General features: G+C 41.7%; 1 protein-coding gene across 2 annotated transcripts in view; it reads right to left on the minus strand.

The window, feature by feature from the left end:
• The window catches only part of LOC122560891 (eukaryotic peptide chain release factor GTP-binding subunit ERF3A), a 53,162-nt gene extending 35,939 nt beyond the window's left edge, over window positions 1–17,223 (minus strand). Inside the window, exon 1 of one of the 2 annotated variants that reach the window (XM_087997614.1) lies at window positions 16,727–17,223. In XM_087997614.1, coding sequence (XP_087853740.1) covers window positions 16,727–16,922 — 196 coding nt within the window. In that variant the 5' untranslated portion in view covers window positions 16,923–17,223. The remainder of the gene's footprint in view (window positions 1–16,726) is intronic. The other variant, XM_043712114.2, reaches the window with a different exon arrangement.
• Window positions 17,224–17,955: the final 732 nt, after the last annotated feature.

The following is a 17,955-nucleotide window of genomic DNA, read 5'->3' on the forward strand; positions in this document are numbered from 1 at the left end:
ATGGCACTCGTCCACAGATTCAATCAATAAGCACATCGACCTGGACCCAAGACACCGACCACTGCAGCGGACAGCTGGAACTGACAACCGGAAGCGGCAAATTCAAACAACTATAAATGCCGGAGGAAACATCACAGAAGCGCTTCACAGGATGCTCCCAAGCACTGAGGATGTCACCTAGACAGGGGACGAAACGTCTGCAACACAAATTCCCAGCTCGGCGAACAGAACCACAACGAGCACCCGAGCTACAAATCTTCTCAAACTTTGAGAACATTTAAATGTTTGAATGTCTTTCCTTGATCAATAAAGTTTACAAAGAAATCAGGAGCATGATACATGGCTCCTTATCAGCCAATTTACCTAATAATTTTGCCACCCTTGGTGGATAATGTGACGTCTTCTTTGAGCAACTGATACAATTAAACAGCCAATGGCAATAGTTGACGAAGGAGGATAGGCAGATCAAACCATAAGGTAAAAACAATGACTGCAGATGCTGGAAACCAGATTCTGGATCAGTGGTGCTGGAAGAGCACCGCAATTCAGGCAGCATCTGAAAAGCTTCGAAATCGACGTTTCGGGCAAAAGCCCTTCATCAGGAATAAAACCATAAGACATAGAGCAGAAATTAGGCCATTTGGCCCATTGAGTCTGCTCTACCATTCAATCATGGATGATGGCTTTCTCAACCCCATTTTCTTTTATTCTCCCCGTAATCCTTGATCTCCTTAGCAATCAAGAACTTATCTGTGTCTTAAATATACTCAGTGACCTGGCCTCCACAGCCTTCTGTGGCAATGAATTCCATAGATTCACCACTCTCTAGCTCAACCTTTCCCCTCATTCTTCTAAACTCTGTAGTCCCAGAGTCCTCAAACATTCTTCATATATATTAAGCCTTTCATTCTTGGGACCATTCTCATGAATCTCCTCTGGACCCAATCCAGGGCCAATACATTCTTCCTGTCTTATGGGGCCCAAAACTGCTCACAGTACTCTAAATGTGGTCTGACCAGAGCCTTAAAACCTCAGAAGTACATCCCTTGCTTTTATTTTTTAGTCCTTTTGACTTAAATGACAACATGGCCGCCCTAACTACTGAATCAACCTGCAAGTTTACCGTAAGAGAATCCTGGATTAGGACTCCCAAGTCCCTTTGTAATTCAAACTTCTGAATTTTCTCCCCATTTAAAAAATACTTATTACCTCTATTCCTCCTACCAAAGTGCATGACCTCACACTTCCCCACGTATTTCATCTGACACTTGATTGCCCACTCTCCTAACCTGTACAAATCCTTCTGCAGCCTCCCCACCTCAATACTACCTGTCCCTTCATCTATCTTTGTATCATCTGCAAGCTTAACCAGAATGTCTTCACTTCTTTCAACCAGATCATTAATGTAGAAAATAAAAAGTTGTGGTCCCAACACGGACCCTTGTGGAACAAGTCACCAGCCTCCATCCTGAGAAGGACCCTTTTATCCCCATTCTCTGCTTTCTGCCAGATAGCCAATCTACTATCCATACTAGCACCTTGCCTCTAACACCATGGGTCCTTATCTTACTCAGCAGCCTCCTGTGCGGCACCTTATCAAAGGCCTTCTGGAATCCCCGATAGATAATATCCATCAGCTCTCTTGGTCTAACCTGTTCATTACTTCCTCAAAGAATTCTAACAGATTTGCCAGGGATGACCTCCCCTTACTGAAACCATGCTGACTTTGTCCTATTTTACCATGGACTTCTAAGTATTCAGAAATTTCATCCTATACAATGGACTCCAAAATCTTACTAATGACTGAGGTCAGGCTAATCGGTCTATAATTTCCCATCTTTTGCCTTGCTCCCACCTTAAACATAGGGGTTACATTAGCCATTTTCCAGTCCTATGGGACCTTCCCTGACTCCAGTGATTTCTGAAAGATCACTACTAAAGTCTCCACTACCTCTTCAGCTATCTCCTTCTGAACTCTGAGGTTTAACCCATCTGGTCCAGGTGATTTATCAACTTTCAGACCTTTCAGTTTTTGTAGCACCTTCTCCTTGGTGATCGCCACTATACTCATCTGTCCTCTGACTCTCGAAGTTTTGAGATATTACTCGTGTCTTCCACTGTGAAGACTGACATAAAGTACCCAAGAGTCAGTGATGTGCAGCACAGAAATCGACCATTCAGTCCAACTCATCCATGCCGACCAGATATCCTAGGCTAACTTCGTCCCATTTGTCAGCACTTGGCCCTTATCCCTCTAAATTCTTCATATACCCATCCAGATGCCTTTTAAATGCTGTAATTTTACCAGCGTCTGCCACTTCCCCAGGCAGTTCATTGCAGTTATTCAGTTCCTCAGCCATTTCTTCATTCCCCATTACTGCTTCTCCAATCCACTTTTGCCCTTTATATATGGAAAACTCTTACAACCTTGTCTACTAATATTAATGGCTAACTTCTCTTATTTTTTCACTGTCCTCTGTTGACCTTTATTGGCTGCCCAATGCTTTCCATGATCTTATATGCTTTCTCTTTGGTTTTTATCCTGTCCCTGACTGTTGCCTCACACTCCCTTTAGCATGTTTCAGTTAACAATTCTTGGCCAAACGACTCGGTGATGAGTTACCAAACTACTTTCTCAAGGGCAACTGGGAAGGGGCAATCAATGCCGGCCCAGCAAGCAACACATCCCATGGAAAAAATTTTTAATACGTTGTATCAAAGGCTAACACAAAAAGCAAGTGAGCACTCAAATGAAAAGCTCAAGTTGGAAACAACACTGAAAATAATTTCTACAAAAATCAGATGAAATTACACAGTCTCCTCGTGGCATCACAGTGAATAGTGTGCCAGAGTGTAATGCACCTGCCCTTGTACAAAATTCGTGCCCTCCAACTTACAGTATGCAAAACAATGGTCTGGGAACATCCTCTTTTAAAAGAGGAATGTGACAACTGATTTTTCTGAACTATAAAAGTTTTTGCATCTACTACATAAAACGAATTGCTAATAATGTTGATGGTCTCCCCTGCCGTGACGAGTTAAGTGGTGGAGTGTTCGAGAGTACACTATGTTATAATCACAGCTGAGGCTACTAATGGACAAGTCAGATGCCAGAATTAAATCTGGCCTGATACAACAGTTAGTAGAAAGTAAGGACTGCAGATCAGAGTAGAGAGTATGGTGCTGGAAAAGCACAGCAGGTCAGGTAGCATCCGAGGAGCAGGAGAATCGATGTTTCGGGAACAAACCCTTCATTAGGAATGAGGCTTGTACTTGAAACATCAATTCTCCTGATATAACAGTTGCCATGCACTAAACATAGATGCAGATTTTAAAATTTTTTAACAGAACCAAACAAAAAAAAAATCAAACCAAGCTATTTAAAAATAGAACATGTGTTTTAAGATCTTTCAAGCCATAAAATACCTCCTGTATTCCCCAACACTACCAATTTAGACCAAGTCAAATCCAGGGGCATTATTCTTTCATACCAAATCTTTATAATTGACATAGCTGCTTCTGCCCGACTCTGGTCTGTGAACTACAACAGCTTCGAACCCTCATAACATAAAACTTTTACTTTTTCAGTATTTCATTAATCTGATTTTTAAAAAAACCAAACAAACAGTTGGTCTACAGTTTTCACTAACTATATTTTTACACTTAAGTAACTGAGCTATCCTTTATTCGTCCCATCTTCCTGAGAGAGGTACACTATTCACTTTTGGCCCCTAGGCAGGGCTACTTCAACCCAAATCTTTTAAGCTCTGCTTATTTCTTAGCTAAATTTATCCTTAATTATTCGAAATCAAAAACAAGCTAACACCCTGTCAGAATCCCACAGTATAAACAAACATTCCTTTATTAAACACTCAAGAAGAGCTAGTCAGTTTTTGTTTTAAACTTCTTCACACAAAAGTTATCTTGGTTGATTACCCAACTCAGAAGTCTGATCCCACTTTGGTCCATACCCTTGGAAGAGGCCGATATTAGTAGACAACGCTAAACATGTCAAAGAAGCAAACAAAACCAGTAGGATATTGAATTAAGTGTCTTCAATTTTCAAAGTGTCTTCATTAACAGTGTGAGTGCAGTACCCAAACTCTAGGTGTGGCCAATGCAGTCAAATCAGCTGCCTCATCCACTAGCCCAGTCTCCCAGCTCTGCGTCTGTCTTACTGTTATTCATACATGCCAAGTACGTATAGACTAGAGTAACCTGATCAAAGTCATATTATGAAATGCAGTAGAAAATCAAAATACAGTGGATAATACTGAATCATGTGATTCTGTGAAAGACAACTATAGAAACAGGGTTCTTATGCAAAATAACCAACCCAAAATATTAACACACTATCATGCTGCCTGACTTAAGTTTTTGACTTTTTCATTCTTATCTGGAAATATAAGAGCATTAATTCAAAAATGACACCATGAAAATACGAAGGCAATACAGGTAGTTGATCCTTTATCCAAAAGTTCCAAAGTCCAAGAAGCTCTGAAATCCGAACTTTTTTTTTCTAATTAACATGGTTGTTTGGCATGGAAACAGTTAACCCAAGTCGACACCCACTCGATGCGCATTACTCAGATGCGAGTGTGTGTGTGTGTGTGTGTATATATGTGTGTGTGTGTGTGTGTGTGTGTGTGTGTGTGTGTGTGTGTGTGTGTGTGTGTATATGTGTATGCGCGTGCGCGCGTGTATGCGTGCGTGCGTGTGCGCGCGTGTGTGTGTGCGTATGTGTGCGTGTGTGTGTGCGTATATGTATATGTGTGTGTGCGTATATGTATATGTGTGTGCGTATGTGTATATGTGTGTGTGCGTATGTGTATATGTGTGTGTGCGTATGTGTATATGTGTGTGTGCGTATGTGTATGTGTGTGTGCGTATATGTATATGTGTGTGTGCGTATGTGTATGTGTGTGTGCGTATATGTGTGTGTGTGCGTATGTGTATATGTGTGTGTGCGTGTGTGTATATGTGTGTGTGCGTGTGTGTATATGTGTGTGTGCGTGTGTGTATATGTGTGTGCGTGTGTGCGTGCGCGCGCGCGTGTGCGTGTGTGTGCGTGTGTATGTGTGCGTGTGTGTGCGTATATGTATATGTGTGCGTGCGCGTGTGCGTGTATGTGTGCGTATGTATGTGTGCGTATGTATGTGTGCGTATGTATGTGTGCGTATGTATGTGTGCGTATGTATGTGTGCGCGCGCGCGTGCGTGCATGTGTGCGTGTGTGTGTGCGTGCGTGCGCGCAAGCATGGATTCTCTCTCAAGGCCTGTTTTAGTTAGTAAGTCCGCTCCTCCAGTAAGATTTTTTTTAAACACTCTTACCTGCCTACAATCACACAAAACACCAAAGACAAATCCTCATCTTAAGTATCATTCTGGCCAGAAGGAAATCCAGAAGAAATATTCATGGGAAACATTATTCTTTGGCTTAAAGATCAAGAACACAAGTACCCAATCTACACAAGTCAGGGTTAGGTATAAGGGCAAGTAGAAATACTCTTTAAGAGGTTTAAGAGTTCAATTTTTAAAAAATCAGTCCTTAATCGATACTGAGCCAAAACACATTTCAACAATATCTAACAAGTGTTACACAACAGAATGTTGAATGGAGTTTCCATACTCCCCCATCTAAATTGGAAGCGGTTTCTTGCAGAGTTTTGGAATGAATTCACTCTGCTGCTCACAATCATAAACCTCAAAGTCTGAGATTAGCTTCCTTTCCTTTTTAATACAGCCCTCAATGATCAAATGTATGTTTTATTCTAAGCACACGTAATAATTCTGCAAACAAAATGACAGTTATTTTGATTCTATGAGCGTAGTTCTCAACATGTCTGTTGGCCAGGAGATTGAACATATTGTATTCCTCTTGGGGAAAAAAATTCCTAACAAACAGGCTATTTATCTTGTTTGTTTTTGTCTCAAACTACTTTTAAAAGATTTTTATACCAAAATGAATTAATTAGGGCACACAAACCAAATTATTTGCCAAAAGGGATAACATTATTAAATGTGAAGTTAATTCTGGCTGGATTTAGATTTTCCAGCTTTCAATTACATGGCAAGATTCACATCAAATTGCTATTTGCCATCCCCGGGATTAAGTGAAAAGCACCACATTCATCATGCTGATAGCAACAGAAGGCACCAGGCACAATGTGTCATATGCAGAATATGACAAATTAGAAGCAAAAATCAGTTATTTGGAGTCAAAATATATCAAATGTAATGTAATCTCTTCTGACAACAACAGTCAGCAGCTGGGGATAAAGACAGCATTTCAGTAACACGCTCCTTTATATATGTCCTCTTGGCTAGCTGGTAGCACTTTGCCACAAGCCTCAAGCTCCACTTGGATTTTAGCAGATAATGTAGTTCAATAGACACTACTGTCCATTAGAGGTATCTATTTTGTGACATTGTACATTGAGCACTGGTGTCTGCTCAAGTACACTTGGGATAGCATTGTATTACTCCCTTGCTAAAGAGATCAAGAAAACCAACACCAATTCTGTATCTCTATGATAACTGAAACACAAACTATGGGCCATACAGATGGCATCCAAAGAATTCAGAAGAAATTTCTTAATCAAATGGACTGAATGTAGTCCTCACACCCAAACTGGGTAATTATTGGAACAGCACAGCTACGAGTAAAGTTGGATAGCAATGAGGACGGAGGAAAAGAAGAACACTTGTGTACGTAAACTCTCTAATTGGAGAAGGCACATGCCAGTAAAAACAAATCATATACTGCTCACTTCTCTGTTACAAACTGAATGCATTTCATAAAAAGAGCAGAGCTCCAAGTCTCCTGGTCAACAGGCATCACAATCAGAAAGATCACAACACATGGCGTCTATTTGTCCGGCTGAGTCCAAGCTGGCTCAGCGCAATTATCTTCCTTACTTCGAAATCTTACTAGTCTTTTCATTTACTCCACTTATTCTACCTTGTTCCACACAACTGGAACAGCAACACTACTTGCAGTTTACCTTCAATATGAAATGTCAAGGCATTTTTTTCTTCAGCTCACATTGAAACTAATTTTTGAATGAAGACACAATTGACTGATATAAATCACAACAATGAGTCCATGACATCTTCAAACGTCAAGACTTCAATCAGAAGTGTCTCATGCACCTGGTAACATGTTGTGACCCCCTAAAAATATTTATAGATTAAAAAAGATACAAACACTGCACAGTGCAAGTATAAAATGAATTCATGCAGCTATATCTCCAAAGATATGTAGGTTAGGTGGACTGGCCAAGCTAAATTGCCCATTGTATCCAGGGACACGTAACTAGCTGGTTAGCCAGCAGAAATGCAGGGTTATGGGGACAGGTCTGGGTGGGATGCTCTTCAGAGGGTCAGGGAGGACTCTATGGACAAACGGTTGGAATGTCATGCTTCTAGGAATTCTTGCGCGTGTCTCAATTCTTGTGCTTGGCTTGCCCTAAAGATGGATGTGTTGTCCCAGTCGAAGTGGTGTCCTTCCTCAACTGCATGTAAGGATGCTCGTGAGAGTGGGTCATGTCATTTTGTGGCTAGTTGATGGTCCTGTATCCTGGTCGCTAGTTTTCAGTCTGTTTGTCACAGTTCTTGCAAGGTATTTTGTAAATGACATTAGTTTTGCTTGATGTCTGTATGGGGTCTTTCAAGTTCATTAGCTGCTGTTTTACAGTGTTGGTGAGTTTGTGGGCTACCTTGATGCCAAGAGGTCTGAGCAGTCTGGCAGTCCTTTGAGTTGCCTTTGATGTAGGGGACTGTGGCTACGGGAACAAACACTACATTGGGCAAAAAGGCAGAAAGCTAGCCAACAGGATCCATGAACATCTACTAGCCACAAAAAGATTGAAAACCACTAATTCAGGAAGGACATGGTGATCAGTGAAAATTATTTGGTCTAAAATATAACACAGGCTATACGGCTTTGCAAGAGCAGATGAAGTCAAATGAGGGAGGCCAGCCAAATAAGTACTGGATGAGGCTGCAAACAAAGTGAAATAGCATGGAATTGACAAGTGCTTTGAACTCATGGGTGAGAAAAGAAAATTATGCTTTGATCAAAGATGTTGCCAGGGTTGGAGGATTTGAGCTATAGGGAGGGCTAAACAGGCTGGGGCTGTTTTCCCAGGAGCGTCAGAGGTTGAGGGGTGACCTTAGAGGTTTACAAAGTTATGAGGGGCATGGATAGGATAAATAGACAAAGTCTTTTCCCTGCGGTCAGGGAGTTCAAAACTACAGGGGATAGGTTTAGGGTGAGAGGGGAAAGATATAAAAGAGACCTAAGAGGCAATTTTATCACACAGAGGGTGGCATGTGTATGGAATGAGCTGCCAGAGGAAGTGGTGGAGGCTGGTACAATTGCAACATTTAAAAGGCATTTGGATGGGTGTATGAATATGAAAGGTTTGGAGGAATATGGGCCAGGTGCTGGGACATCTGGTCGGCATGGACAGGTTGGACCGAAGGGTCTGCTTCCATGCTGTACATCTCCATGACTCCATTTCAATGATCAATGTGAGGAAATTGCAGCTTACACAAGATTACATGTGACAGTCTAGGAACAGAGGAGCAGCGATTGAGATAGAGACAGATAGCGTGTTGGAGGTTGTGATCAGTTTACAAATGGAAGCCAACCCCAAGTACTCAGTATTTTACAGCTGAAGTTGCCTATTTAAACAATGTGCAAACCATCATGTAATTTGCATTCATAGCTACCAAGTAAAAGCTTACACATTATACTGCTTAAGCAGTGGCCTTGAATGGGGAACATAAGTTGGCATGAAGGTGCAATGGGAACAGAACTTTTACCTCCTGTCTATCCACGAGTCACCCCAACATGTTGTTCAAATTCTAAAAAGGCATACACAGAAAAGGAAAAAAAGACAGTCACTTTAGTGGTGATTAATATGCCAAACATGGCACTCTCTCTGGTAACTAAAACAGGTTTGTTTCAATCATCTAAGCCTGCAGTTGTTGAAAATAACCACTATATCCATACATATGGCTGGTACACTTACTGACCATCTATGTTAGGACCATTATCAGGACTGTCACTTAAATACTGGAATTATGCATCACTAAACATATTAGATTGATAATAATATCATCAACATTAGAGTTGGGAGTGTAGTGCTGAAAAAGCACACCAGGACAGGCAGCAGAGGAGCAGGAGAATCAACGTTTCAGGCATAAACCCTTCATCATATGTCTGAAACGTCGATTCCCCTGCTCCTCGGATGCTGCCTGATCTGCTGTGCTTTTCCAGCACTACATTCTAGACTGAACTCCAGCATCTGCAGTCCTCACTTTCGCCTCCATAATATCAACATTAGTCATCATTTAAAAGCAGATATTTCTATTCAAATGTTTTGTTGTTTAGTCCATATTCATGTCAGACTATTAGAACTAGTTTAATAGTGAATGCTTAAAATTTCAATAAATATTTCTTGGTTTTGCAGCTTTAGTAATGGGGCTAACTAGTGATCTTGGCTGCGCATTCAAAGAAAACACAGGTGCTCCATGAAACAACTCATTGCAGATTAGAGATTAGAACTGAATACTGACCAAATCAGCAGCACCCACACCCCACGAATGAACTGTTTAAAAAAAACTCCTGGTGGTCGGGTTGAGTTCCAACTGTTTTTGGGGATTATCACGCATGAGGTCTGGAATAATTAGGACATGATATCAAAATTACTTAAATGTTGTGGATGAGTTTCTGGATACCTTAGCCAAGCACAATGTTTAGGATAATCATCTGACAGATGATGGATTCAAGGGACATGAGCCAGAGTTTTAGTTTTGGGGAATACTGTTAATGCAGACTGGTGCTACACAAACTGAGTAAGTTGGATAATGGGACATCTGTGATAAACGTGAATAAAAAGACTTTTGTAATGGATTGAAGAAACAATGATCTACTACAGGTACCAGCAGGATATCGAAGCATTGTCATCAATTCGCATGGTAGCATGGCAACCTTTTGAAAACAGGCGCACTTCTTTCCAAAAGCATTGGGAAAATATTGAGTCTTCGGAAATATTATCATAAGTCCCGTCTTTTGATTGGAAGTCAGAGTCAGAGCTGTACAGGATGAAAACAGACCAGTTGGTCCAAATTATTCATGCCAACCAGATAGCCTAAATTAATCTAGTCCAACCTGCCAGCATTTGGCCCATATCCCTCCAAACCCTTCCTATTCATGTACCCATTCAGATGCCCTTTAAATGCTGTAATTTACCAGCCTCCACCACATCCTCTGGCAGCTCATTCCATAGATGCACCACCCTCTGCGTGAAAACGTTGCCCTTTAGGTCTCTTTTATACCTTTCCTCTCACCCTAAACCTCTACTTCTGGACTGTGTGGTAGTACTTCCTTCTCACTCCAGGGGCTGGAGGTGCGCATATTGCACAGTGGGATGTTGGATAACTAAATTGATGGACTACATCAAAGACTCTTAACAAGACTCATACTCAATAGGAAGAGAACTTGTAATTAAGCTGCATGGAATATGCACGTAAAAGAACATTACTGATACATTTTCTTGTATACCATACTTGAACAGGTGTGAATTTATGAAGCTCAGCTCTCTAATCTTGACTCTTCTAGAAGGTGAATGTCTCATTACCCTTACAAGCCAGGAGCACACAAAGACTGAAACTGACACCGCAAGGATGTTGGAAGATGTTCATGTGTGAGTAAGAGAGAAAAAACAAACATTTTTCTGTAAATTACATTCACTGACCTAAGAGGTTAAGGGGCACAGACCAAGAGTGAGGACAGAGCTGGTGGAAAGATTTAACTCTGTGGTCTGATTAGAGTGCACATTTGCTCGTCATGGATCGATTGTTTGTGCATTTTTCCTGAAGCCTGAGATCCGGGAATGTTATGAACATATTTTCATTCTGGGTATCTAAGATGATTTAAAAAAAGGCATTTTGTAGGACAATGATATTGGGCATGTTAGCTGAGCAAGTTTGGACTCAGCTCTCAAGATGTACTGTTAAAAAGGAAGGTTATCTAGCCAAAGAAATTGGCCATTTGGCCTGGCTTCATAAAGGTTCCCACTTTGACGCGCATGTAGCTTAGTCAAGTGTACTCAGACCTGTCAATGAGTTTCTCTTTCTCCGCAAACTATTGCCATTTTATTGCTGTTTATTGATTAAGGGCATGTGGTGTTTTTGTAATTTTAATACCAATTCTTGTATAAAGACAGCTGGCTTTACAGCAATAAGAGTAGCCTGAGAGCAGTCTTACGGATAAGAGCTGGCGCCGCTACGCTCTAATGGTTTAAAACCTTAGTTCAAGCCTGGCTTGTAGGTATCTATGTTATACGGTGTAACATTGATGCCACTGCTAAATAAAGGTAATAATTTAAACTAAACAGTCTGTAAGAATTTTATATTCCAGACTACCACAGAGTACAAACTCCGGGAGGAACCAAGAGAGGCTTGCAAGTAGAGACCACCAGAGATTCCCTGAGCCGTCTTGAATAGGTGCTTAACACCTACCATAGGTGAGATACTAACATTATAGCAGAACACTTAGAAAAGTGCAAGACAGCATCAATAATCAATGCGGCTTTATAAAAAAGAAATTTTATTAAAACTTACTAGTAATAAATTGGTGTGGTTTGACAAAATAACATTCTATGGTTAAACAGGAACCAGTGGATGACTGTTCTCTAATTTCCAGAATACATTTGACAAGTTTCAACAAAGCCTATTGCAGAAAAGCTATGTAGGGGGCATCGTATTGATATGTTTAAAAGATTGGCTACTCAACAGGAAACAGTAGGAATAAATTGGCACTTTTGGTTGGGAAGATGTTACGTGCAGTGTGCCACAGGGCTAGTGCTGGATTCTCAATTTTTCTTAAAACTTCATAGAAATAATTTGAAAAAAGATTGACAGTAGAGTTGCTCAATTTGCTGAGGACAGTTCCTGAGATAGGAAAGCAAGCTGTGAAGACACAAGGAAGGCAAGAGAATGGAGTTGAGAAACATATTAGACATCAAAAAGCGGAGCAGACTCAATGGGCTGAATGGCGTAATCTATTCGTCTTAAAGGTACAAACCGACTAAGTGAATGGGCAAAGGTCTGGCAAATCAAGCACAATGTTGAAGCATATGAAATTTGCCCATTCCAGCAGAAAGAATCAAAAAGCAGCATATCATCCAAGTGATGCCGGATTGCAGAGATCTAGATGGATCCGGGTATCCTCAAGCACAAACTGCAGACTACATGAAGGTTCAGCAATTAGCTAAGAAAGCTAACAGAACATTATATATAAAAGGGAACCAAATAGAAAAGCACACTTATAGTGAAATTGTACAAGGCAATGATGGGACCACATCTGGAATACAGTTTTGGTCTACTTATTTAAGGAAGGATATTGGTAGGCTCCAACGGTAGGTAGTAGTTGCCTGATCACTGGGCCAGAAGATCCTGGTTCAAAATACACCTATCCTAGAGGTGCAACACAACATCTCAACACAAATCTCAAATACATAGGAGACAGCTCACATAAGATTTACTAGACTATTACCTAGAATGAGGGGTTAGTTTATGAGGAAAGGTTGAACAGGCTAGGCCTGTATCTATTGGAGGTCAGAAGGGCAAGAGGTAACTTGGTTGAGCCAGTAAGATTTTGAGGGGACTTAACAGATGTAGAAAGAATGCTTCCATTGGTGGGAAAACCCAGAACTAGGGGGGTTACTGTTTTAAAAATAAAAGAGACCATCCATTTAAGACAGAAGTACAGAGAAGTATTCTCACAGAGGGTTCAGTCTCTTTGGAGCTTTCTTGCTCACAGTGCTGAAAACAAAACATGTATTTTTTTTAAGGGTAGAAGCAGACACATTGTCGCTTAGGAGGTGAAAGGTTATTAGAGGGAGGTAGAAATGTGGGGGTAATAAGATTAGCTATGATCTTACTGAATCTTATTTTGCACATTCATGTCATGAATCAGACGTGCCTGAGAGAAAAAAAATATAGGTTATTGAACACACTATTCACTATTAATAACATTTACACAAAGATTCTGGTAATAATCTGTACTGGGGAATGAAGATCTGGACTTTTTTTGGGGTGGGTGGGGGTTAATACCTGAAATGTTGATTCTCCTGCTCCTTGGATGCTGCCTGACCTGCTGTGCTTTTCCAGCACCACACTCTCAACTCTGGGTTCTGACATATCTTTCTAGCAAGTATCTACTCAAAATTTCTTATTTTATATGCAACAACTGAAATTTGGAATGTAAATGCATGTTTTCCACACAAGGATTTTTTTTTTTAAAAAACAACACAAGCATAAAATCTTTGTCAAAGGTCAATTTCAATTTAGAAGCTGGACCTGAACAGTAGTTATGCTGCCATCTGTAGCTGACATCATGGAGGTAAATCTTTATAACACTAGAAAGTCACTCCTGGTATTGATTGCCAGAAATGAACAGTCCAATTCCATTCCTATTCCAGCTGTTAGACATGAAGTTAAATGTGCAGATCCCAGATCCAGTCCACAATGAGGATCATTTTCTCTGAAATATAATTTTTCATGGTCACCATTTCTACATCCTTCATAGACTTAAAAATGTTCCCATGTTTTAGACTTCTAGCTTTGTATTTTCCACAATAAAATTGTTCACCATCAACAAGGCTCCATGCTGCACACAGCATTATCTGCAACACTATCGCAGAAACAAAATTGACCTTGGCTACAAACTTTGCTTTCAACAGTCTTCACCAGCTGTCCTTCAGGAACTTTCAAAAAGTATAATCAAGCTGGTGTGCAAATACACAGCAGAAATTAAAATACAAAATACCACAAACAGTTGCACCTGCAGCTGGGGATGATGCATAAATATGGTTCAGACAGATTCCTGTTGCAAATATTTGGATATAACAATAAAGCTGTTACTCAGGAATAAACCCTCACTTACAAATTGCTCGTCAGTGTTATGCCCCTACATTCTAAACTATCCTGAATTCAAGTTCATTTTAGCCAAAACACCAGACTCCTCACTGTTTTCTCCCTACTTTATATAGCACTTGCGGTCAAACCTAAATTGCACTGAAACTGTTAACAGTTTGCTGTAGGACTTTCCTCACTAAATGGGTCATTCATTCCCATCCTCAACTTCTGTTAGGCTGAATCTGTCTTCTTAAGAAAAGGGATACTTCATGTTAAAGTGCTTAAAAAATTTAAGTCTTAAAATGATCAATAATTATTTACCAACGGTTTGAAGAATAAAGGTAATCATACCCAAATGATGGGTTACTTGCCCTGGCGTCTGCACACTCCAGGGACATCTTTGTTACTTTGAGTATCAACACCAGTGATGATCAAGTATGCATGTATTCTCTTTCTTAGAGCTATATTCCCTTTAATATTAGAGCAGGAATGGGGTGGTGGTTTGGGATGAAATGATTATTTCACTCAAGTTGGGCCCAGGCACAGGTTTAAATTCCACAGAAGCTGGCAGAATTTGAATTCTAAAATACTTGGAAGTGAAAGTCAGTCTCATGTTGGCAAGCACAAAACCATATTCACCTTTGTAAAGCCTATTTGGTTCACTAATGTCCTTGAGGGAGGGGAAATCTGTCATCCTAACTTAGGGTTGAGATCCACTGAATGTCAGATTCTAAACTGGCCTCCAATATTGTCAGGTAAGCCACTGAGCTCAAGCACTATTAGGGATGGGTAACAAATGTGAGCCACCTCAGTTTTTGCACTTCAAAAAGATTATTTTCTTTCTTTAGATTAACACAAAGGTCCAGAAAAATGGCTGAACTTTACAGCTGGCTACCAGGAGTTGCAACTTGAACTCAGGTCAAGGGGTATTGCCAAAAGTTTATTTTTACGTAGCGACCTATGGATCACACCTGTCATCACTGCCACACCATCATACCAAAATATTAACATCTTGCTTATTTATGTTGTAACCAATATAAGTTTAAGACCCCCTATAGTAGGTAAATGGGGAGGAATGGTTTGTAAAAATAAAACTTATTTAAAAACCAGAATAGAAATTGCAGTACATGGAAAACTGGAACTGCTACTTCAATACAAAATATACATAACGTAGTTATCAAAATCCATTTGCTTAGTTTTCTCTTAAAAAGTTGAAGGTAGTATTCCATAAGTAACTTCTCCCATAAGTTATTCCGGTGTCCAAGAAAGAGACATGGAAACACAAACTGCAATTCCAGATCTGGTTATATTCAGAGTGTGGAGGAGAAATTGAACAAGAACAAACCATAGACCAGAAAACAAATGCCTCCCAACTGTCACAGTTCACAGGGTCTACCTAAAATGAATGCAAGGAGCTTTCAGCTGTACAAACAGGCAGTTATCCCTGTCATTCTCAGGACACAGCTGCATAACAACTATCTTGCAATCAAGACCTGAATCTAACTTGTAACTCCACCCTATTCAACTAGATGAAAAAGTCCAAGGTTTAGAGGAAAGTGTGTTTATGTGCTGTATTCAACATAAAACTCGAGGCCTTAATATTTCTCTGGCTATTGCACTTGTAGATTACTTTCTATAAATTAAACTGACCACTAGAAATGTCACAACTACAACACAAATACATACCGTCTCATAAATCCATGAGCATTAATTGTTGTTTGTAGGATGGAGGTCTTCAAACAAAGTGCTGAAAGTAGCCAATACGACAATTACCGTACAGTACTTGTAAATGCTGGCATGCCAGCATGCAATTTAGCGACGTGATTGCGTTATATATATATAGTAGGTTCAAGCTCCTAAATTGGCATGGGGGAAATTGTTAAGTTGAACAGTTTCGAAAGTTTCTGCAAATTAGCTACAATTGCATCTCCAAAGTTAAACCATCGATTCATAAATACCGGTGACGATTTTTTTTGCCTGTAAACCTAACTAGGACCTTCATTTACTATAAATAAATGAAGTCATAGGCGAAAATAACTACGCGGCTCAAAAGTTTTCTTGTAATTCAACACTCCCAGCATCGTACGAAAAGCCGGAATACACGGCGCAGACATTAATGCCCGTTTAAAATGATCCTTCAGTGTTTTTTGCCTCTCGATATGCCGAAGCGGAACAGGAATTGTATGAACACAAGATTGAGACGGAGGTCGGTTTTCACGTCCAGGCCTCAGGCCAAGAGAAGTGCAGCATAGTCCTCCCCCCGCCAGTCTAACATATGGAATATTTCGCAAGGAGGGGTAAGAGTAGAGGGCCATACAGACAGGCGAATGGAATATAGCTCTAAAGAAAGTTGAGAGAAACACTATTCGTCTCCGAAAAACTTCAAGTCGACGTGGGGGGCAAGGCAGAGGGCTTTTATTTCCAAGTTTAGGTAGAAACCTCCCCCCCGCCTCCCCAACCACGCCTGTCATCCAGGCACGAAACAGGCGAACGGCTCGCTCCATTCTGGCTGCAACTTGGGCAAGAAAAAAAATACACCATAGTGAATCGTGGAGGGGGAGAGGAGTGTAGACACCATGAGCCTCCCGTCCTGTGGAAGGCGGTCAATCCAACCCCTCCCAAGCTCCCCCAGTCCCACCTCCCATGCTTCAACGGAACAAAGGCCTCAACTCGGAGGCCTGCCGCCAGCCGGGCTCACGCCGACTCCGCAGCCTCGGCGATTTGTGCGTTTTAAATGTTAAACGATGTAAAAAAATTGTACGCGGGTGTGAGAGTGAGGGACTGTGTCTCATTACCTTCTAGCGTCTCCCCGGCCTCGTCTGAGCTCCTCAGGAAGGAGGGTACAAACTCCGCTGCGTGCACATTGGGGACGAACGGTTTGGCGTTCACATTGAGCCGGGAGAAGGAGGAATTCATCTGGGCCTCAACATCCGTGTCGGCCGCCAGCTCCCAGGAATCCGGGGCGTAATCCGCCACGTCTTTCGAATCCATGGCCGCGCTCAGAATGTCACCGGATTCAAAAAATAACGTCGCACCCCCTTTTTTTTCCGAAAAGGCTCTTTCCTTTTTTCCCTCTCTCTTCCCCCCCTCCCCACCACCACCACCACCACCACAACCACAACCGTTCCTTTTGTGGTGATGTTTCTCCCCGTCCGGTCGGTGGGTGTCCGAATGGAGGCTGAAGAGGGTGGTGTGGGAAGGGAGGAGAGCACCGAGACTCCGACGCCGGTGCTGATGGTAGAAGAAACCGACAGCCTCCCGCAAGCTCCGACTCCTCGCGTGTGTCTCTCCCGACAGCACTGACGCGTTCCACTGCTCGGTCCACGGAGGCCTCTGCGCAGGCGCCCGCACTCACCCACCACCCCACTTCCCAATTACCCGCTGGGAGTTGTAGTCCTGCTTCCCGCCGCTTCCATCGCTCCCAACAATAGGCCTCAGTAGACTACATATCCCACAATCCCTTCCGTCCCGGTTTCCCCGCCCCCCCCCAATCCACCCTATCAAATGCCCGGATGTGTGACCCCCCTCTCCTCCCCGCCAGGCGCTCGAGCGGCTGCCCGTTAGCCGGAGTTTGAAGAATCAGCGCTTTCGTGTCGCGGGGCGGGGCGGAGAGGAGGGAATAGATCAGAAATAATGCAGCCTAAGCCTTTAAATACCACCCTCGCCCCACCGCATTTCCCATGCGCGTTCAGACCTTCAACTGAAACACCGAGTGGCCGTACCGTGGAAGACAAAGCTCGCAAGACTGGAAATGCTCGGCCTGGTGATCTGCTGATTCAAGCCTGGAACTTCGCTGAGCTCGACAATTAATTAATGATGTCGCTTCTTTTAAAACCCACTCTGCAACTATTCGACAAAATTGCAGCGGTGTCTTATAACTACGAATATTCTGCGACACAGCCTTATGTAACTGAAATGTCTCGCACGTTCTCTTTAAAGCGACCTGAAAATGACACTCCAGGCGAATAAAATAAAAACAAAATGCTGGAGGAGCTCGTCGGGTTTGGCAGTCTCTGTGAAAAGG

The sequence above is a fragment of the Chiloscyllium plagiosum genome, unplaced genomic scaffold (assembly GCF_037043375.1).
Source record: "Chiloscyllium plagiosum isolate Xiang-an unplaced genomic scaffold, Cpla_swu_hap1 HiC_scaffold_20, whole genome shotgun sequence".
In the NCBI taxonomy this organism is placed as follows: Eukaryota; Metazoa; Chordata; class Chondrichthyes; order Orectolobiformes; family Hemiscylliidae; genus Chiloscyllium; species Chiloscyllium plagiosum.